We start from the raw sequence: 22,550 nt of genomic DNA, 5'->3' as shown, positions 1-22,550 counted from the left end.
CTCGATTGGAACAAATAACAAGGGTCAGTCAGCAATTGCATGTTATCTTCCTAAGAGGTTACATAACCACGGAAAAGAGAGCGGAATGCTTTTAAGGAGCTGCCCGTTTAGCCTGAAATGGTTGAGCCCATTAAGAAGTCCACAATAACAACATGAAGAAAAGGGTTGACATGGTGAAGGTTTCATGTTTGATTATGTTTTCCTGAATGAATTTGTACTCTTGTGTTCCCTTTTCTGGACAAAAAGAAAGAAAGAAAAGCTCTTCTCTCTGTAGCTGCTTATCTTCAGAGCAAATGAATACACCGCCGCCTCCCACTGCCAACCAAAACATTTGCTTCACATCCATTGTTTGAATATCAAACATCTATCACATAGAGTTTCTCATCAGGCTGGATTTAACTCCACAGAACTCAAATTCAGCTCAAAGTCAAGGTGACCTGTTCAGGGTTAAGTGCTTCATACAAATCTGCTGACGTAAGCTCGAAACTCTGAGGCCACAAAAACTGTTTGATCCTGCGGAGGTTAAGGTAATTATAAGAATATCATGTCAGAAATAAATAGATACAGTAAGTGTACTGTGACATTCTGGGGATTCAGGGTAAAAACTGAGATGGTTCAAATAAAATGCATCAAATTATGTTTTATGTGAACTCTATCAGTTGCACTTTATAAGATAAAAGTGTGTCTGCAGCTTAAGTCTACACTGAATCAACTTAATTCAAAACATCAGATGCATCTATGTATCGTATGGAAATATTCTTGAGCAATCAATCAATCAGACTTGACATCCACACACAAGGCAATCAATAAAAAACAGGAAGTAAAGAAACGCCGTCATAAATAAAATACATGAATAAAGAGACAAGGATGCCTGATCGCTGGTTTTTGTTCTGACTTTAGGGATCATTTGAAGGCCACTCCCGGAAGACCTGAGGGTTCTTCAGGGTTCACAGACTGAAGGAAATAAGACAAGACCATTAAGATCTTCTCAACACCAATAAAAAATGCAGATCAGGATGCAGAGATTTTAAGATTGCAGTGTTGGCACTCAAAACACATGCAGCTGAGTTTGGAGGAAATCGTAAACTTCCCGTATTCTTTTCAGTAGGAGCAGCATTACAGTTGTCAATCATTCATCGTTAACTTGAGAGAGGAACACTCTAGCAGTGAGACGATTAAAAAAAAACTCTTCCTAGTGTCAGGTTAAGGCTGAGATCTCAATCAAAGATAACTGATAAGATAACTACTAACTACTTTTTTTTTTACTATTTCTTTACAGGTTTTTTATACCAACGTTTGCAGTTTCGCCCCGAGTTCGGCCCTCTGAGCTTCAGTAACAATGATTAAAACTTCTTTTTAGTTTTGTCCTGACTGAGCTGTAGAAATGCGCCACTATCCAGAGCTTGATATCTAAAATACAGTTAAAAAGGGCGTCTATCGGTCCCGAGTCACTGGGAGACACGGCGATGTAAAGCTGCGTGTCACCAGTTCGTAAACATACTGTTAGACCTCATGTAAACATGGTTCCTTAAACCATCAAGAGGAAGAAAATTCCCATTGCCTGTTATGCATGTTGAGGAGCACGCTTGTCTTGCATGTTTAATGGCCTTGTTGTAAATAGTCAGCTGTCCACAGGAACATGTCTGCAGGAGTGTCACGTAAGGGAGATCAGAAAAATTTGCAGGAACTTCAGTAGTGAGTTTCCTGGCAGGTCGTTCTGGACTATCCTGCTGTATAAAGCCACTGACACTGAGAAACAGACATGCCTAGTGGATGTAGCTGTGCTTTAGGTTTAATGCTAATTAGCAAATACTTACACACAAATTACGGTGCACATAAGAAATTATAAATGTGCCAAACATCAGCATGTTAGGCTGTTGGGTGTTTGTGAACATGTTAGCATGCTAACCACTGCAGTTACAGCCACAGGTACAGATCTGCTAGTGTTAGCATAGCTGGAAACTCTTCGATATTGCCAGCCTGAAAAATAAAGCCAGCGCTGAGGTGCTAAAAACTGCAGTTCCTCAAATGGCCACTTGAGGCTGGCTTCAAAAGCAAGCCAGTCCCCATAGACCCCTATGTTAAAATGCATGACTTTAAAGCAGGAATAAACATGTTTACAGACTGCTACTGAAACAGTTTTAGTCTCTAAATCGAATTTCCCCATTCATGACAATTGAGCAGGGGTGTATTTTCATAAAAAATCAGCAACCAGGCTTAACTTGGCCCCCCTCAGCTCCACCCACGGTGCTTGGGTTTACAGTCTATGGTCTCTGTCTTTTACCTGGGCTGTGTTTTGATACATGGTGGCTTTGCTTGTTATGTGAAACTCATGCCAGTATTGAGGTTGTTCCTATAGCAAAATGCGTCTTTTATTCTCTCTTTATCTAAACAATCAGCTAAAATTGGTGGTTCCTCTGTACTGCTGACGACACGCCAGGTTTCTGGCTCAGGTGCTGGTCCATGGGTGGAGGCTGAGCCATGCAGCTCCAGCGCAGTAATAATGAGTGACAGGCGAGCGGGCCAATCAGAGGAGGGACTAAAGCTTTTAATGCTGTCAGAGGCTGCAGCTCCCAGTTAGAGCCACCTGTAGCTGCCGCGGAGACCGCATCCCGAAGCACACCGCACCGTTATCTTCTCCCCGATACGGGACTTCACAGCCAGCTGGTCCCCCCCAGGAGTCCACACCCCGAGACCTGAAACATGTTCCTCAGCTTTGTGTCCGTCGTGTTTGTGCTCAGCGCTGCAGTCAGAGGTGAGTGAAGTTTATTCCACGCTGTTAAATACTCAGTCAAGCTGTTTGTAAATGTGAATTTCTGCTGACATGTGGTTTGAAATTTGACTTGAACCTCGGAAATACATTTCCAAGTTACTTTTCACCGGTTCAGCTGTAGTCAAACACAGGTTTTAGCCCCATGCGTAGTGTTAAGAAGTGCAGGAGAAGCAAAAGGTACCAAAATATCAAAAGTAAAATTTCTGATACAGAAAAATGAATAATTGTAACTACCACACATACTTTTGGCTAGTTTATCATCATATGTCTTTAAAGTAAAGTGTGACTCAGTCAAAAAATGACATTTCTCCCGTGCATGAGGGGTATTTTTGGCCACTTTTCTGCTCTTTTTTCACCCTTTTTTTTTGTTTAGCTTAGTTTTAGGATGCATCTTGAACCATGCCCTCATTATTAGAGCCTGTATACACAGGAAGACTACAGTAGGAAGTCTTGCAAATAATATACCCATAATATAGAAATTAATATCAAAAACTATTATACTTTAACAATCTTTTCCAAAAATATCATTCTTATATATTTTTGTGCTGTATTTTCTGATGTTATGTGGTTAGTGATGGAACATCATGTATAGGCAGATCACAGTTATATCTGAAAACAATCCAAAAACCTGTATTCACACTTAAAGCGATGATTGTTGACATTATTTTTATATTTTTATGAAAGTACAACACATCAGTCTTCATATCAGGAATAAAACAATAGTTCTAAAAGAGTTCAGGACTTTTTGTCATTGTTTACAGAGTGTTTATCAAGATGAAGACAAATCTGTGTCGTATAGAGGGGAGGACAGAGACACTCGAACAATAATTGTGACCTTTTCTCCAAGGAGTGCAGTTAAAGGAAAAAACCTGTGCTATTTCTTCAAGTTTCTGAAGAGAAATGTTCCTTTTCCTCTTCTTTTGCCTTCTTTTCTACACATTCATGAGAGGTTACCCAAATAGTCTTAACCCCTGACTCACTGCTCCTTCAGTGTGACTCAAAGCTCTCTGGGGGTAGATGGATGCCCGCGAGGATGCTTTGGCCAAACAACAGCCGGCCCCCCCGAAGCGCAGCACACTCCACACACAACGTGTACTCTGTGTGTGCATAGGCGGACCCCCTCGACAGCGTGGCGAAGCCGCCCGGAGGAATTTTGATGAGCTCTCCACTGTACAGACTCCCTAAGCTTAGCTGCAGTTAAATCCATTGGTCACCCTTTGTATTGTTTTGGACCGGTCTGAAGTGCATCTCTGTGATTCAACCTTCCCAGAGAGTCAGTCGCTGTCATGTGCCGGAGCCTCGCTGAAAGCCTGCGGGCTGCCTGTGTGATTCCCCCACTGTCATGTGTCTACTTCTATAGAAACACAGAGTCAGATGGAGCTAGAGCAAGACGGGGAGGTGATGGAGGCTCCAGTACGGGGCGTAACTGAGTGCGTCTGAAGTAGCAGTAAAGAGGTCCAGATGAAAAGACCTCCTGAGGGTCGTGATCCTCCTCCTCTCAGCCTGGCGCCACATTTTCTCGTGCCCTCTTTAAGAAATCTGTGCTCCGGGTTCCTCTTTGAGCCCACATGCAGTTTATAGATTGTCGCATCTCCGTGACACGTGTCATGCTTTGCTGGCTAGTCATCGTTAGGTCATCACCAGAGCATGCAAGCGCTGCTCGGGGTTAACAGACGGCTGTAGGAATGTGAATTTTCTTTCTCCTAATCTTTGCAGCTTTATGCTCATGCACTCGTGCACATTTTAAACCCTCATTTGTGGTGATGTTGTCAGTGGGAGAAGGACATGAAGTGCTCGTTGTTTGCATGCATCTCAGTTCCTCCTCCTCTGTTTCGTATCGATAATTGATCTCATCTTCCTCACCGGACGCTCTCTCGGCTACTGGTATTGTTTTTGCATCCACTTCTCATGCACACTTGTTGCTTCTTCTTTTTTTCCCCTCCCTCTGTCGCTGCGTCCCTGCTGTATCCTGTTGGATTAGACCTGCTCCAGGGCAGTAAATCTCACTCTGTAATTGGAAAGCATGTGCTGGCGGAGCTTTAATTGGATATGATATGTGCACAGGCCCTGCGACTGAGCCCTGCTCCAGGGAGCCATCTGTTGCCTCAGAGTTACAGTATAAGAGCTCTATTTGCTCAGATGCAGACCACTCGGCTCTGCTATCCTCTTATTGGGGACGCTGCTTAAACTGGAGGCCATTCAACGAAGGTAAAGAGCTACAGAGTGACGTAATCATCCAGAATAACTAGAGGCTGAGACTCAACATCTCATCAGCTTCTTGTCTTTGCTGTGCTACTCAGTGCGTCCTTATGCAATGACCTGAGATTTTGTGTGTGTGTGTTGGACCACAGGTGTGTGTCAGGCATCACATTTGTCTCATCAGCAGCAGGATGAGCCTCAATCCCAGCCAAGATGAACTTTATGTGAGATGGAATTTAGGGCTCATCCGTTAATTGTTAGCAGAGTAAAACGTCATGTGATTAAAATATGGAAGTGATTCAACAGATAAGAAAAATACTCTTACTGGTACTTTTGCCACATTAATTAGACAGGTATAGTTAGTGGACTGAACAGTCTGTCGGATTTATTTATGAAATATGATGCATTTTTGCACAATAGAGCATATAAAGTAGTTAAAATAGGCTCCAGCTCGACCAGCTATGACATTAAAACACCACTTACATATTAATGTATCAATAATGATCCACTTATATATAATAATATAACAATATGAAAGGGACGTTCTGCATAATGACTTCTGACACTTCAGTACATTTTTACTGATTTTTTACTTATTTTCAAAGTAGGACTTTTTTGTTTCGCTACTTTTACCCAAGTTGAGGATCTGAATACATACCTATTTAGCTAGGTGTGCCTAATAAAATGGCGAGTTTCATAAAATGTCAAAATAGTGTTATGCTGTGTCTTGTTTTGTGGGACCAACAGTCCAAACCCTAAAGATGTTTACTCCATTATCATACAAGACAAAGAAAAGCAACACATGCTTTAGACACTGGAGCTGCTTTTGCTTGAAAATGACTTATAACTAGTAACTGATTATCAAAAACGTTGGCTAGTAATTTACTGAGTAGTCGTCTGATGGTTTCAGCTCTAGCTCTAGAGTGTGCTGTATACGTCTGTAGTGAAAAACATGCAGTATATTTTGACGAATATCGGGACATATTCTTCACCTCCAGAGGATGAGGCCTCGGTGTATCGCCGATCAGACTGTTGACACAAGGCCCTCAGCAGGACGACAGACTGGTGGTTAGTGAAAATAAAAGCTTCCTCTCAGTCCTCTGAGGTCGCTCCTGGTGACCCGGCGTCAGCTGTGTGGCTTTGATGTGGCAGCCCTCAGGCCTGGTTTTCACTCAGCGCTGAAGGAAACTGACCTGTGTGTATCTGTTGGAGGACCAGGAGGTTTCCTAACGCAGGGACGGGCTCCTTTAAATACCAGGAGGTCATAAAGCAGTCTGTAAGAAATGTTCGCTCTCATTAGCTGGCAAAGGGACCCAAAGTGTGACCAGTGATTAGCCGTGGGCTGCAGTCCAGCGTGCCTCCAGCATTTTTGCCTTTAATCAGCTTGTTTCAGATGTCATACTGCATGACTTCTGAAACACACAAACACACACACACACACATCACCATAGGTCAGCTCTCCACATGACTCCTCTGCCTCCTAATGAGATGCTGCCTTTTGGCCTCAGGCTCTTCCTGACTGTTGGGTCACAACCTGTCAGTTTGTCTCCTGCTCTCTGTGCTTTCTTTAAAAATCAGCCCCGTCCTTCTTGCTTGGACGCGATAAAGAATTATTTCAGGAACGTTCTTTCCCCCAACGCCAGCAGTAAACTGGAAATATTTCATGGCAACGGTGAGAAACCAGCTGAGCTGTGTGGGCTGCTCAGGATTCCTTCTGGTGTTTAATTAATACAGACAAGGACTTGCTCTCCAGGAGTGGCAGTGTGGACAGGACGTTGAGGATGTGGGCTGGGGGAGCTGGATCTGACAGCTCATGAGCAGGTACTTCACAGGAGTGCTATTGTGTCGCATGAATAAAAATCTACTCAAGTGCAACGCAGCGCTGAGGCACAAGCGTCAGAGTTTGGCTCCGTCTCTCTTTGTTTCTGCTACTGTTTGTGATATGAAGTGAGGCGACGCTTTGACAGCTGGAAGCAGACGTCTCCTTATCAACAGATACACTCCCACGCCGCGCTTACTCGACTTCTGTGCTGAGAAAAAAAGAGGCGCAGCGGCGCGTCAGCGCAGTGATAGTTTGTAAACCAACAAGCAGGCGTTCTTATGAGAGTTGGAGGGTAAAGCCGGACCTTCTTATCCACATCCTCCTGAGTGTGCGCTCGCAGGTCGACCTTAGACCCACTTGTCACCCTGCCTGACCCAGTCATCCCTTTTGTGTCTGCAGGGGATTATCCGGTTTTGGGTTAAATCCTCAGAGACAAGGCTCCCTGTTTGACGTGCAAGGCAGAGTGTGCTCTTAATTACTCCACTGTTTCAAGTAAATCACACTGACTGACTCTCTTTACGTTGTCTCATATGGGTTTCATAAACCTTTCCAGTAAGGATGACTTTACCAACATTGTCAAAGTCACCAAAACAAAGGTGTCGGGCTGCTAGCATGTAATATTGGAAATGCTGTGCATTTGGTGAAGTGGGAGAAGACCAGGGTGACATAGATTGTCTTTGAAACTTGCTGACATTTCCATGCAAATGGAAATAGAGAAGCAGCACTGAGCTCTGAAGCGATCATCACTGTGAAAAGGGCAGTGGAGGGAGAACAACACACATTCTTCTCTGTGACAGTTTCCCTTTTGTCCATCACTTCCCTGTGTTCTAGAATAAGCAGTAGGTGTTTTTATGACGAGACTGTAACCGGTGACTTTATCTGAGTTATGTACGACCTCTAGGTAAATACAGTACATTACAGAAGTACCTCAGCACGCCAGGAGCCTTTGTGGGACATTTTTAAGGTTTCAGCTTCAGCATCTTGCCATTAGTCAGACCATGATCACTACATGTGACGGCCACGCTTTAAAAAACAGAGCCATAATGGGGCGAGTTCAGTAATGTGGATTTACTGTAAATGACATCAATGCTAATCTCATATCAAAATGTCTTATCGCAACAATCTAGATAACTTTGGAAATGCCATCACACCCAAAAAACCCCTTCATATCTTTGTTTTTCCATTGTTTTCCAGGTGAGACTATATAAAGAATGAAGGTTTACTACCTCCAAGGAATAGCTCTAAGATAAGGATGACAATAGTTTACATATTAAAACATTTACAGGGATAAAATACAACATAATTCATCACTGCTGTACAGACATCTAATGTTCAAAGGCTCAGTTGAAAACTCCTCTGACTCTTTTTCTGACAGTCAGTTGAGTAAGATTGCATTTTTAATTTTTGTTTGTTTGTGTGTGTGTGTGTGTTTGTATCACTCACGTTGTGGGGACATAAATCTGTTCACACAGTCACATTGTGGGGACTCGCCTTCCTACCTGCCTTATGGGGACAAAACACAAGTCCCTATAATGCAAATCATTAAAGTTTAGAGAGAAGACTGGGGGGTTATGGTTAGGGTTCGGTTAAAGGAAAGTCTCCAGGAAATTGACCTAAATGTATGTAATGTCTGCAACAGTGATGGAAACATGTGTGTGTGTGTGCCACTAGAGATTATTGAGAAAATAGTAATTTGGGTGAACTAACCCTTAACATTCCTGAAGCCTGAAGTCTCGCAGCACAACAGTACCCCACATGATGATTACAGAACGCATCACCAAACAAAACCATTGTACCAGCTGCCTTTTATGATTTTGTAAACAATGAAATGCCTTTCCGAGCGGAATGATAGGATTATCAAGGTCATTGTGTTGATAAGCTTGGTTAACATGAAAGCCAATAAATGTGTTCACACAGGGCCACTTACTTTGCCGATCCTACCAAAAACCTGTTGCAATGCCAGATGATAGTAGTGATAGGATCAGGCCGAGCAGCTGCAGTTCCACTTGTGAATATACAAGCAACCAGCAACATGTGAAAGAGGCTAAATTCAGCAAACTTAAAATATGTCTTCTGATTTTGGAGAGGTTTCTGTATTTAAGCGTCTAGCGTCTTAACTCTGTAATGTTTATTTGCCAATATTGATGCTGAATTCTTCAGCATCAATATTGTTTATTTACCAGTACAGGATTAATGTCTTATTGTGCGCTGTCCCTGTTGAAATAAATAAATTACCTTTCATTACATTACAAATGACAGTGCTAACATGTTGATATTTAGCGAGTGTTATGTTTGCCATCTTAGTGTGTTAACATGCTAATGTTTGCTAATAAGCACTCAACACAAGTGCAGCTGAGGTTGATGGGTTGGCCATTAGTTCTGCAGGTATCTATCATCACTTTAAATTCTGATCTAGCTGCATCTTGGTCCCGAACAGGTATTTTTTCAATGTGACCTGTAACCCCATAAAATACATGCTGAATGCCTTGATACTCACTAATGTTGGTAGTAAGCTAGTTAGCCAGACATGCTAACATTTGCAGCTTCTTGGATAATTGGCTGATTATGTGTTGGTCGTTAGCATGCGTTAAGAACTGTATTTCCAAAATGTTTAGGACCTCCGCTGCCTTCAGCTCATCGGTCTACCTGCCCCCTCTGACCCTGGCATGACACCCAGCTGATGTAGTGGAGCTGCACACACACCGGACTAGTCTGCCAGACGGAGTGTAAAATGAAACTGGCTGCCCGGTTTCTGTAAACCAACAGTAGTCTAAAAAATGGCTAAAATGTGATTATTTTTGATACAAGCAGATAAAACCTCAGACTTTGAGGTTTTAGTAGAATGTCAGGTATGCAGGAATGAGGTGCACGGTGAAATATTTAACCTTCAACTCAGTTATTCATGGAAACACACAAGTCCTTGCAGTGGATATTCTACTGAAATGTAGCAGCCGGGGAATGTAACAGTGCTAATCAAGACGGGGTCAACTGGAGCTGATTTAAGAGGTTTTTCATAATCTTGATCTCCAGTCATCCGTTGACGACTTAATGTGGACGAGCCAGTCACGAATTGACCTGTATGATCATTGAAAAGATCACGTGAGACTGTATACATCTTCACGACCTTTTGTCACTTCCTCATCTAACATTGTTGATTGCTTTATGTCCCATGATACATGCCACGAGGTGTGTGCAGCCTGTGGTTTTTACCAAGTGATAAAGACACGAGGTCACTCAGTGCTCTGCACAATGAAAATAATCTAATCACCCTCAAGATCTGATATTAGTCCTGTTTTTCTCACCACTTCCTCATGCTCTTGAGATGATTTACAGGAGAAATCTGTGCGAGGTGTCCAACCATCTGGCTGTCAGTAGCATATACACCCCCTGGCTGCTGAAAACGGGGCTTTAAATGTGATCATTCAATGCATCCAGATGAGGAGCTGAGGTAAACAGGCTAAGCCATTATCAAAGACCTCCTGCTGTTTGTACCACTCCTCAAGCTGCCCTCTGGCTTCCGCTGTCCCCCCATAAACCCAAAGCCAAGACCAGGAGCAGGCCAAATTGGAAACAGGAGGCAGCTCTTTCCTCGAAGACGGTCAAATGAAGGTGGCGGCTCTTGTGACTGACACATCTCCATTCAAACTAGGAGAATATTCCTTCTGTAAAAACCACAGAGGTTCGAACCATTCAAATACCTATTTTTGCGCATTATATCCACAAGAGGGAAAACCAATACAAGACATACTACTTGTATATCATTTCAACGCAAACGTCTTTCAAAAGATCAACACACCCACACATTCCAAAACAAACAAATAAAACAATTATGTGCTCGTTTTATCTTGACCTACATTATATATCAAATCAATGACAGTGATGTGGGCGAGGTTGTGCAGGTGCACGTGTCCTGGTAGAAGACAACTGAGAGGACTTTCAGTCACATCAGTCACATAGTATCTGATTATGGACCCTATTTATTCATGTTTTTGTGTCCAGGTGCTTCATGGAGGCAACAGGTTTTGAGGTTTTTTCAGTATTCAGTAAGCCACAAGACTCCATTCACAGAAACAGTCATTTTATTATCGTAACACAGGCTTCAGTCAAACATGACAAAAAACCTTCTTGGTTCCTTTTCTCACTGGTCAGACAATCATCACTAACTTTGGATTGGTTGAAAAAAAAATCATTTTCACCTGACATTATGACTTAAATATGTCGGATTCAACAGATGTTGCCGGTAAAACAACAAAACAAACTAAAAAACAAAACAAAAAACAGCACAATGGAAACTTCTGTTCAGCTTCTGTTCATCTTTAGTGCAGCTGCTTTTTCCCCACAATTGAATTTTAATTTTCTGAATGGGACATATGGATGTTTTTTTTTTTTGTTCTCTTTACCACCACTGGGGAGCGCCAGAGACAGACATTTTCGACACCGGCACACAGCTGCTTCTTTTTCTGGTCAATTACGTCACAGATTTAGATTCTGTTAGCATTTTAGCAAGATATGGGAAGGAGAGAAAAGGTGATGAGCTGATTATTTTTGTGCTTCTGTTTTGACTGTAGGAACGACGACAGCGACAGGAACGAGCACTGAGTCACCCAACGCTCGTGCAGTTTCTGACACCACTATAACTCCAACCTCAGGTTCTAGTAGCAGCATCACAACGAGCGCTTTAACACCTCCACCATCATCCACCACAGAGCACTTCACAGCCTCAGGATCTAGTTCTACTCCAGAAAAAGGCACAACAGAATCTACAACTATGAAACCTTCGACCTCTACTGCAGAGATGACCTCATCTCAGTCCAGCACAGAGTCCAGGACAGCTGCAGGAGCAGACAGCAGCACCATTACTGCAACTAGTAAATTCACCACCAGCAGCCCAACTGGCTCCCCATCGGCTCCAACCAGTGGTACAACTCCCCCACCTGCTTCAAGCCCTTCTACAAGTACAACAATCACACACACCAGCAACAGCCCAACAAGTGCAACTCCAAAAACCTCTACAACACAAACAGTCTCTACTAACACCTCGCCTGAGACCACACCCTCATCCTCCACCATCACCACAGATGGACCCACACCCTCCTCACCTACCGCCATCTCCACCACTAGTTCTCTCCCTACAAGCACCTCCCCAGGCAGTAGCACCACTTTAGATACCACCACCCTTAGTCCCTCAACAACGACCTCAGGAGGTAGGACTAACAGCATGATGAGAGTTGATGTTTGTTCTTACAAAATCATTTACCACAACATGCAGGTGAGAGGGAATTCAGTGAGGACTGTAAGTTAAAGCCGCACTGGCTGATTTTACAGGTGTGCATGTTTGTCAGGTCTCTAAAAGTTTGTGGTTTAAAGCCACAAAATGTTTAAGCAGCATCCTCACATTTATGCTGATGGACTACGTTTTTGTGTGTTGAACAATGAGACACTCTCAGTGAAAACTGGTGCAGTTATGTGTTGCTGTCAGCACATGTATCCAGACTTTTGTCTGGTCTGTCACAGTGTCTTTTCTGATGCCGCCCCTGGGGAACGCCAGAGTCAGAAAATTGCAATTGCTTCTTTTTTTGTTCATTTACATCACACATTTAAACTGTCTTAACACTTTAATGAGATGTGCTCCGTAGAGAGAACGTGATGAGCTTATTATTTTTGTGCTTCTATTTTGACCGTAGAAATGACGACAGCAGCCATCACACATGATGTCACCAGTGATGGAGGAATGAGCACTGACACACCCACCACTCCTGCAGTTTCTCACATGACTGTAACTCCAACCTCAGGATCAAGCAGCAGCATCACAACCAGCACCTTAACAGCTCCACCATCATCCACCACAGAGCACTTCACAGCTTCAGTATCTGCTACTACAGAAAGTAGCACAACAGAATCTACAACGATGAAACCTTCCACCACTCCTGCAAGCCCTCAAACCACTGTAACCACAGTCACCACCAGCAGTCCAACTGACTCCCCATCAGCTCCAACCAGCGGTACAACTACCACACCTGCTCCAAATACACCGACTACACACACAACCTCCGACACAACTGCAAGTACACCGACTGCACAGATGACAACCGATGCAAATGCAAGTACACAGACTGCACCTGCATCCCCCGACACAACTGCAAGCTCACAGACTGCACTTTCAATCACCAATGCAACTGCAAGTACAGCAACACCACATGCACCCACTGACACTACTGCAAGTACACCGACTGCACTGATGACAACTGATGCAAACACAAGTACACAGACTGCACCTGCATCCCCCGACACAACTGCAGGCTCACAGACTGCACACTCAACCATTGACACAACTGCAAGCACAGCAACACCACATGCACCCACTGACACTACCGCAAGTACACAGACTGCACAGATGACAACCGATGCAAATGCAAGTACACAGACTGCACAGATGACAACCGATGCAAATGCAAGTACACAGACTGCACCTGCATCCCCCGACACAACTGCAGGCTCACAGACTGCACACTCAACCATTGACACAACTGCAAGTACAGCAACATCACATGCACCCACTGACACCACTGCAAGTACATCGACTGCACTGATGACAACTGATGCAAATGCAAGTACACAGACTGCACCTGCATCCCCCGACACAACTGCAAGCTCACAGACTGCACTTTCAATCACCAATGCAACTGCAAGTACAGCAACACCACATGCACCCACTGACACTACTGCAAGTACACCGACTGCACTGATGACAACTGATGCAAACACAAGTACACAGACTGCACCTGCATCCCCCGACACAACTGCAGGCTCACAGACTGCACACTCAACCATTGACACAACTGCAAGCACAGCAACACCACATGCACCCACTGACACTACCGCAAGTACACAGACTGCACAGATGACAACCGATGCAAATGCAAGTACACAGACTGCACAGATGACAACCGATGCAAATGCAAGTACACAGACTGCACCTGCATCCCCCGACACAACTGCAGGCTCACAGACTGCACACTCAACCATTGACACAACTGCAAGTACAGCAACATCACATGCACCCACTGACACCACTGCAAGTACATCGACTGCACTGATGACAACTGATGCAAATGCAAGTACACAGACTGCACCTGCATCCCCCGACACAACTGCAAGCTCACAGACTGCACTCTCGACCACCAATGCAACTGCAAGTACAGCAACACCACATGCACCCACTGACACTACTGCAAGTACATCGACTGCACTGATGACATCCGTTGCAAACACAAGTACACAGACTGCACCTGCATCCCCCGACACAACTGCAGGCTCACAGACTGCACACTCAACCACTGACATAATTGCAATCACAGCAACACCACATGCACCCACTGACACTACAGCAAATACATCGACTGCACAGATGACAACCGATGCAAACACAGGTACACAGACTGCGCACACCAGCAGCAGCCCAGCAAATGCAAGTACAGTGACTCCAGAAACCTCTACATCTGTACTTACTACAACTGCACTAACAACCTCTACTAACACCTCGCCTGAGACCACCACCACACCCTCATCCTCCACCATCAGCACAATCACAACAGCTGGACCCACACCCTCCTCACCTACCTCCATCTCCACCGCCAGTTCTCTCCCTACAAGCACCTCCCCAGGCAATAGCACCACTTTAGTTACCACCACCCTTAGTCCCTCAACAACGACCTCAGGAGGTAGGACTAACAGCATGATGAGTGTTGATGTTTGTTCTTACAAAATCATTTACCACAACATGCAGGTGAGAGGTAATTCAGTGAGGACTGTAAGTTAAAGCCGCACTGGCTGATTTTACAAGTGTGCATGTTTGTCAGGTCTCTGAATGCATGAACCTTTTACTTTGAACAACTTCAAAAGTCCACAGACATGTTCTGTGAGGCTGTACTTTTGCACAGTGGTTGTTTGAGTCCTCATTTTCCACTCCACTCACTAAATTTCAAGCCTCTCCAACTCTCCTTGCTTTTTATGAACTGAAACCTATAGTCACCTGAAAAGTATAAAATCAATCAAAATCTACTTCAAATGAATGTGAATGTTGCTTGATTTGTTAATAGACATGCATTTACAATGTCAAGTGTATAAGGTGGTAATTTACATCACACATTTAAACTGTCTTAACACTTTAATGAGATGTGCTCCATAGAGAGAAAGTGATGGGCTGATTATTTTTGTGCTTCTGTTTGGACTGTAGGAATGACGACAGCAGCCATCACACATGATGTCACCAGTGACGGAGGAATGAGCACTGACACACCCACTACTCCTGCAGTTTCTGACACCACTGTAGCTCCAACTTTAACTCCAAGCAGCGGCATCACAACCAGCACCTTAACAGCTCCACCACCATCCACCACAGAGCACTTCACAGCTTCAGTATCTGCTACTACAGAAAGTAGCACAACAGAATCTACAACGATGAAACCTTCCACCACTCCTGCAAGCCCTCAAACCACTGTAACCACAGTCACCACCAGCAGTCCAACTGACTCCCCATCAGCTCCAACCAGCGGTACAACTACCACACCTGCTCCAAGTACACCGACTACACACACAACCACCGGCACAACTGCAAGTTCAACCGCTGCACACACAACCAACACAATTACAAGTACCCCGAGTACCACTGCACATACCAGCAGCAGCCCAGCAAGTACAACTACAGTGACTCCAGAAACCTCTACATCTGTGCTTACTACAACTGCACTAACAACCTCTACTAACACCTCGCATGAGACCACCACCACAACCTCATCCTCCACTATCACCACAATCACAACAGCTGGACCCACACCCTCCTCACCTACCTCCATCTCCACCGCCAGTTCTCTCCCTACGAGCACCTCCCCAGGCAGTAGCACCACTTTAGTTACCACCACCCTTAGTCCCTCAACAACGACCTCAGGAGGTAGGACTAACAGCATGATGAGTGTTGATGTTTGTTCTTACAAAATCATTTACCACAACATGCAGGTGAGAGGGAATTCAGTGAGGACTGTAAGTTAAAGCCGCACTGGCTGATTTTACAGGTGTGCTTGTTTGTCAGGTCTCTGAATGCAGATTTTTGAAGGACACAGCCTTTGAACAACCACAAAAGTCCTTTAAAAGACCTAGTCTGCAGACTTGAGGCTGGTCTAAGGCACAGTGGTGCTATTTGTGCAGGCATTAAAACCAGTTATAATAGATTGCTCTCAGAGGCAGGTGAAATATGAATGCAGTCCTTATGTTGGAGATTCTTCTTCTTCTTTTTTAGTGAAGAAAGTATTTTTTAAATGACAATTTTAATAATTGTCAAATTACTACACAGTGATACATTTGACAAAAATGTATCAATAGTTGAAAAACAAAGCCAATATCTTCTTGTATTACTAATCAGAAGCAATTGTCAAGTCTCTCCAACTATCTCAGTATGAACTGAAACCTGCAGTCGCCTGAAAAGTAGGAAATCAATCTAAAAAGGATGGTTTGTTTTCAAGATTTAACCCTGTGGAATAATTTAATGTATTATCAGCAAACTGCAGACGATATGAAAGCCTTGCCAGGCTGTAATATGTTGCAAATATTATAGCTTTTCATAGGAATAATTAGAGATGCAGCATGTGTGTAATCATAGTAACACTATTAGACATTGATGATGGCTGTATTGTCTTTTTAAGTGTCCTTTGATTGATTTTTATGTATGTTTTGATGTTACATTGCCACATTGCAGTGACCACCAATTTGACTATGTCAACCAAACCACCCGCTGACACTACAACAGTCTCATCCACCACCGCTTCCACCGCCTTCATCACCATCCCAGTCCTGGGTTTGTACATTCCACCAAAGTCTTTGATGTTCATTTGTGCGGTTGTCCACGAAGCTATTGATTAAGTTAAAAAAAGGTTTCCACAAAAAAGATTGGCCGAATTCCATGTTTGGAATTAAATCCTGCAGACACAAGGACCCACATTGCTGGAGAAAACAGAAGATTTGTTGCATCATAAAGTGGCCGTAATCGCTATTTCAGTCATAACAAAATCAGATGACAATGTGAAAACAGTGTAAAAGGTGCTTTATGGCATTGTTTAGCTGTCTAGCCACAGTGTCACTGTTTTGATTCACTCTCACTGCTCTATAGTGTCGTTTTCGGCTGCAGCAGGCAGCTGTTTTAAGTGACGATGCTCCAGAAACAGAGTTATAGACTAGCTGGTGAACATAATGAAGCATTTAGCCGCTTAAAAGCCAGATATATCCTTCATGAGCTGGTGGAGACCAAAAACAGAGCTTAAGGAGTTGTTTAATCCATCATTTTTCTCCCATCTCTCATCAGTGTGTCCTGCTGTCCCGTGCCCACCTGACAGCATTTGTAGTGATGGCACTTGCCAGTGTCGCACTGGTACCGTCATGGAGAATGGCGTCTGTACGCCCGGTAAGAACGCAGCAACATTTCATGTCTGTTCAGATGAAGAATGACAATAACAGAAGCCCAAAGAGGGTGGTGACAGTGAGACTTTTGCCTTATTTTCTCCTCTTGTCTTATTCACTCAGCTCAAGTGTTTGCAGGCGAGCTTCACCTCATCGCCCTTACCTTTGAGCCAGAAATGAACAACAGGTCCTCGAAAATATTCCAGGAAACAGCACTTAATATCTCAAAAGCGGTGGGTTGTGAGCTCACAAAGCATGTTGAAACATTAAAATAGATGCTCCTCTCTCTGTCATTAAACCACATGATTATTCTGCTTCATAGCTCTTTGAAGCTCTCAAAGACGTGCCTGGGTACCAAAGGTCTGAGGTTCTGCGACTTGAGTGAGTATTTTTTTCTTCTTCTACTGCACAAAGATATGCCACATGTTTTAAAAGATAGATTTTTTGTATCGTCTTTGCTGCTTCTCTATAATTCTCTATAATTCTCTAGAGAAGGAAGCGTGAGAGCAACTGTAAACAACATCTTTGAAAACACCAATGCCACTGAAGACTCTATCAAAGAGTCCATTGAGAAAGCTATAAATGACTCAGCTGACTCAGGTGGACTATTGGCTGGTGCTGCTTTTACAGGTAAGTTCTGGAGCAGAAACTGAGCCACAGGCGACATTGTTTCAAGAAGAGTTTTTCGCATACACCAGTTTTATATCCTCTCTGTCTTAGGTGAAAACCTGTGTGATCAGGCGCCATTTCCTTGTGAAATCTACTCTACAACTTGTGAAAATAGAAACGGCCGGGCTATTTGTTTCTGTAAAGACGGCTACATCGCCAGCCTGTACTCAAACACCACCTGCATCGGTAAAAAGGACCCTTTAATATTCTTCATCTCCTTCATTAAGAACACACTCCAGTAGTCGATGTTGTGTCTTTTATGGTCAAAAATGTGTAATCTTGAAAAAGTTCTGCTGCCATGTTACTAAAGTCTCATGTATGGAGTTTAAGAGCTGATGACCCAAGTTTAGTTTTCCCAGCTGATCTGCAGTTTTAGAGAGCTTTAACAAAACCTCCTTATCCTCAGCGTTACACTTTGGGTGTGAGAATGAGGGGGAGAAGCAACAGGGAGCGAGACTCAGAGACAAGGTCAAGAGCTGTGGCCTTTTCTCCGTGCCGACCCTTGCCACTTACTTCATTTATCTCTGTAATTTATTTCTTTTTAACGGGGTTGTTTCCCTGGAAACACGTGGAAGAATCACAGCTTTCTTTCTCCCTGGAGGCTCGTGACCAAGGAGATCAGCTATAAGGAGAGCTACGAAAGAATAACTTTCATACAAGTGCTGCATACAGTTCCTCTCCCAGGAAAACAACATAATGTGCAATTATGTGCTGGTTTGTAATGCTCATCATGCAGCCTCAGTATAAAGAGGCTCTCACTGTGCTCGTGTTTTCTTTGCATGTGTAACCAGGCGAACTGTACGCCTCCATCTACCGTGACTGAGCCTGAAACTGTAGCCTGTTATTCACATTTCAGTCCCTTTGTGAAAAACATTGTGTGTGTTTAAGTGATTGTTTCCCTTTGCAGGGTGTCCAAGTGGGCAGCAGCCAGATGGAGACACATGCAAACCGTGAGCACACACATTTTTAATTCTGTTAACAGCGTACGTTTTGCATTTGGGGTGTCTGTGTGTGTTGCATATGATGTGAAGTTGGCTCCCCCGTGTGGATTCAGTGTTAAACTCAGCCCCAAAATCCACATTTCATTGTGTTTAACTGCTCTGTTTCGTCTTTCAGGTGTAGTTTTGGATATGCTGGCTTCAACTGTAATGATTGTGAGTAACAACAGTATTTCTAAGTTACGACAGTCACGTACTGACCCGTAAAAATCTAAATATGTCTCTGTGTGTGTTCACAGCGTCTCTGCTGGCAGTGGTGGTCATCTCCTCTGTACTGGGAGGACTTCTCCTCATCCTGGTCCTTGCTGTGCTCGGTTACTTCTGCTGGTAAGGTCCTCACATCTTTCCCAACATTGACACTAATTCTGCGTCTGCACAAACCCAACTCATACAGTGGCTCTCTAGCCCTGTAAATATCACTCTGGTTATTTGCAGGTCAGTAATTTCTATGAATCAATGTGTAGCTCAGACCTGTTTCACATTGAAATGTAATCACTGAAATGCTGATGAAACAGCAGTTATATGTAGCCTAGATGTCTAAAAAGGTCACTTTTTAGGTTTAACTCAGTGTTAATGTATTATTGTGTTAATGAATACTTTAGGAGGTTAAAGGATAAGGCTGGTGGTATTCAGTATTTTCTTATTGTCAACAAATCCACTGAAAAGACCAAAACCAACAAAGTGTTAATGCATCTTTCGTACGTTCCAGCATCCACTCTTTCTGTGGCACTCAAGCACATTAGCTCAACAATAGTCACATGTAGTGTGTGTATATATACAGTATATATAGTTTTGTAAATAAAAAATAGCTGTATAGTTATTATCAAATGCAATACAGGGGTAAACAGGGGTAAATAAGGCATGTGTTGAGGACTATTTTCAGATGTGGTGTGTTACTCTGGTTTGGTGTGAGTACTTATGGCAGCCGGATGATGTGTGATGGATTGACTGGAATACGTAATAAAATGCGATGGCACTAGCTTGCTGCATTGTTGTCCAAAAACTTAAAAACACATAAACATAAATGAAAACATTTTCACTGGGTTTTATTTTAGTTTTTGGAGATTAGTGGAGCTCTATGATCCAGAGGAATCAGATATTTCAGACTTACAAAAGATACAAAAGCAGCACTTCTTTGTGCGATCAATTCATTGTTGGATTTGAAAACATAAAGAGAAAATTGTTTTATTCCCTGTTGTCGGTACATCAGGAGGAGATTCTCAAAGAGAAAGCCAGACCTCAGCAGCAGCCCATACTCCTCAAGTGAGTCCTGGCCCGCCGGCATCGTCTCCATCCCCCGTGCAACCACTTCATGGAATTCAGACCGTCCAGTGGAGATGGTAGAAGGGGCCAACGCCAATATCGCGGGGAACAGAACGTATCAAAACGGAGCGGTGAGTTACCACATGTTCCTCCATCGTCTCCGTCGCCTGAGTTACTTCCCACTAATCCTCAGACAGAGTCACGCATAGTGTCGACGATCCACTAAATCAGTTTGTTCAATGTTGCCCATCTTGCGTCCAGATTGCATCAGATGATTAACCTGAAACCCGCCCAGTTAGCGTGGATGTGCTCATTTGCAGCTGCAAAACACATCTGGGGCTAGGTTAAAATCTTCAGGCTGCTACACACCCAATGCTTTTCCACCAAATCTTGACACTTTGATGTTATTTGACCAGCAAATTCAACAAATCCATGCTCACCGTGCACATGATCGTCTTGTATGATTTCAGATCACAGGTTAAATTATTTAATGAAATGTTTTAAATCCGATGCGCACCAGTATGACGAAGGCAGTCATGCTAGCATGTAGCTCCCTGCTTTGCCTGACTCCCAGTGTGTTGCTTTAGGGGTTCCATCGGAAGCAGAGAGGATGGAAAAAGGTAAGGCACGGCTTTGCTTCTAGCTTCTGATTTTCCTCGATTCCCCTTGTGATAATTTAGACGGGCCACGTGAGAATCTGCAGTGTTTTCAGGTGATGGGAAGCTTCGTGAGAGATCTCTAATTGTGGAAAGCCACCTGCTTTCATCTTCGTGTTAAATCTAGTGTGCGACGGTTCAAAGAAGCTCAGCTGATGGTAATTTGGGAGTAGTAACGATTAGTTTTCAATCCACCTTGGTGACTGTGGTTACTCATGTGTGTGCTTCTCTTGTGTTTGTGGTGAATGTGTGAGCCTCTACATCTGCTTCCACTGACATTTCAGACGGGGTCATACGAACTCAACCCAGATGGAATGAGGACCTTCAAAGGTAAAAATCCGTCCCGGTACTCCTACCTGGTTCAAGGCCACGAGAACCCCTACTTCTTACCAGGAGATGACAGGATAAACTGAAAAACACCAGGCCAGCTGGGGATGAAATCCATGCAGGAATGAGGAACATGGGACAAGCTACAGATTTGACAACACTGTGGGTCTACAGGCACATTTCCTGAGCAGGACCGGGTTATTTAAACATGTTCGAGCTTGCATGGATTCAATCACAAAGGAAAACAGCGACCAAAGACGTTCTTTCATACGAGCAAAAACATTTGAGCAGTTTGTTTAAAGTGAGGTTGAGTTCATCATGTCTGTTCTTTGCAAAGAGCTAAATGGTGCTAATTCCAACCAGTAGATGTCACCATCGCTCAGTACAATTATCCTACTGATGTTTTAAGTACATTTGACCTTTTTTTAAGCTTTAAAGAAATCATTGTAGTCTTTAAAATGAAGCGTCTTACATTGCTAATTGCACTAAAATGTGTGTTAAGTTTACCACCAGTTTTCCTCTCAAATCAAAGGTAAATTGAATGTGGCTTTTTCAGGGGCTATTAGATATTTTTCTCATGAGTGTGATTGTTAAAAAAAAAAAAAAAAATCTTGTATGACTAAAGGGGCTGGATCCCTGGTTTGAGGTATTTCAAAAGGGATTAATGTTGTAGCTGTGTACTCTCTGCACTTGCAGAACGTGCCTGTTGGACAGAAACATGCAGAGCTGCTGATGAAGCCTGCCTCCTGGATGTGCCAATTCCACTTCTATACATTTCTTTCAAAGCTCTTATATACATATATTTATCTTTAACCTCTGAGACAGTGCACTATTTTCTATGTGTGTAAACGTTTTGTAAATAATTAACTTTGGGCAGTGTGTGTGTGTGTGTGTGTGTGTGTGTGTGTGTGAGTGAGTGAGTGAGTGCAATGGAAATAAATTAATTTACACACAGCGCTCTTGTTTCTCATCATTGGTCGATGTATCTGTATATGTATATGTATATATCTCAAGATATCTACTGAAGTTAGCATGCTAACCAGCTAGCCTCGGCTTATCCTGTCTCGTGATACCACTTCCTACCTCTAGAGGCAACAGAGATGTCGCCTGGGAGACGTTTCACAAGCTCTATTAGCTTTTTTTAGTCTCATAAATAAAATAAACTTCCAAAATGTCAAGAAAGGAAAATATTCTTACACCTATTTTCCTCATTAAATAGTAAAATACAACCACACACCTGAATTCAAGCGTCCCTCTTTTACCAAACTAAGTCGATCTTAATTGCTAAGTTAATTGATTGTAAACACTCTTCATCAACAAAATGAAACTCACCTGAACTGTCTTCCAACTGTTGCAACAATCACCTGCTCTGGTTTGGCAGAAATACACACTTA

The 22,550-nt window shown here is 43.3% G+C and overlaps 1 protein-coding gene across 6 annotated transcripts; it reads left to right on the top strand.

The window, feature by feature from the left end:
* Nucleotides 1–2,617: 2,617 nt before the first annotated feature.
* Nucleotides 2,618–22,103, top strand: si:ch211-198m17.1 (mucin-2). 6 transcript variants are annotated; one of them, XM_041957970.1, is made up of 16 exons: nt 2,618–2,755; nt 11,363–11,998; nt 12,479–12,796; nt 15,031–15,744; nt 16,546–16,644; nt 17,149–17,247; nt 17,367–17,476; nt 17,566–17,624; nt 17,734–17,873; nt 17,964–18,098; nt 18,820–18,862; nt 19,029–19,066; nt 19,150–19,237; nt 20,121–20,304; nt 20,761–20,793; nt 21,114–22,103. In XM_041957970.1, the coding sequence occupies exons 1-16, from the start codon at nt 2,704–2,706 to the stop codon at nt 21,240–21,242; spliced, it is 2,877 nt and encodes a 958-aa protein (XP_041813904.1). In that variant the 5' UTR covers nt 2,618–2,703; the 3' UTR covers nt 21,243–22,103. The 6 variants fall into 6 exon arrangements, with proteins under 6 accessions (XP_041813904.1, XP_041813903.1, XP_041813901.1 ...); XM_041957969.1 differs by having other exon boundaries at nt 12,479–14,515; nt 15,031–15,348; XM_041957967.1 differs by having other exon boundaries at nt 12,479–14,515.
* Nucleotides 22,104–22,550: the final 447 nt, after the last annotated feature.

This window comes from Chelmon rostratus, chromosome 17 (assembly GCF_017976325.1).
Source record: "Chelmon rostratus isolate fCheRos1 chromosome 17, fCheRos1.pri, whole genome shotgun sequence".
Lineage (NCBI taxonomy): Eukaryota > Metazoa > Chordata > Actinopteri > Chaetodontiformes > Chaetodontidae > Chelmon > Chelmon rostratus.
Note: the sequence above shows the minus strand (reverse complement) of the source record. Positions and strands in the feature narration are given on the sequence as shown.

Excerpts from the sequence above, each read along its gene's own strand:
- si:ch211-198m17.1 (XM_041957967.1), top strand. The coding sequence starts at position 2,704 with ATGTTCCTCAGCTTTGTGTCCGTCGTGTTTGTGCTCAGCGCTGCAGTC. Across the intron at positions 17,874-17,963 it reads GGCTGGTGCTGCTTTTACAG|GTGAAAACCTGTGTGATCAG; the intron begins GTAAGTTCTGGA and ends TCTCTGTCTTAG. Across the intron at positions 19,067-19,149 it reads TGGCTTCAACTGTAATGATT|CGTCTCTGCTGGCAGTGGTG; the intron begins GTGAGTAACAAC and ends GTGTGTTCACAG.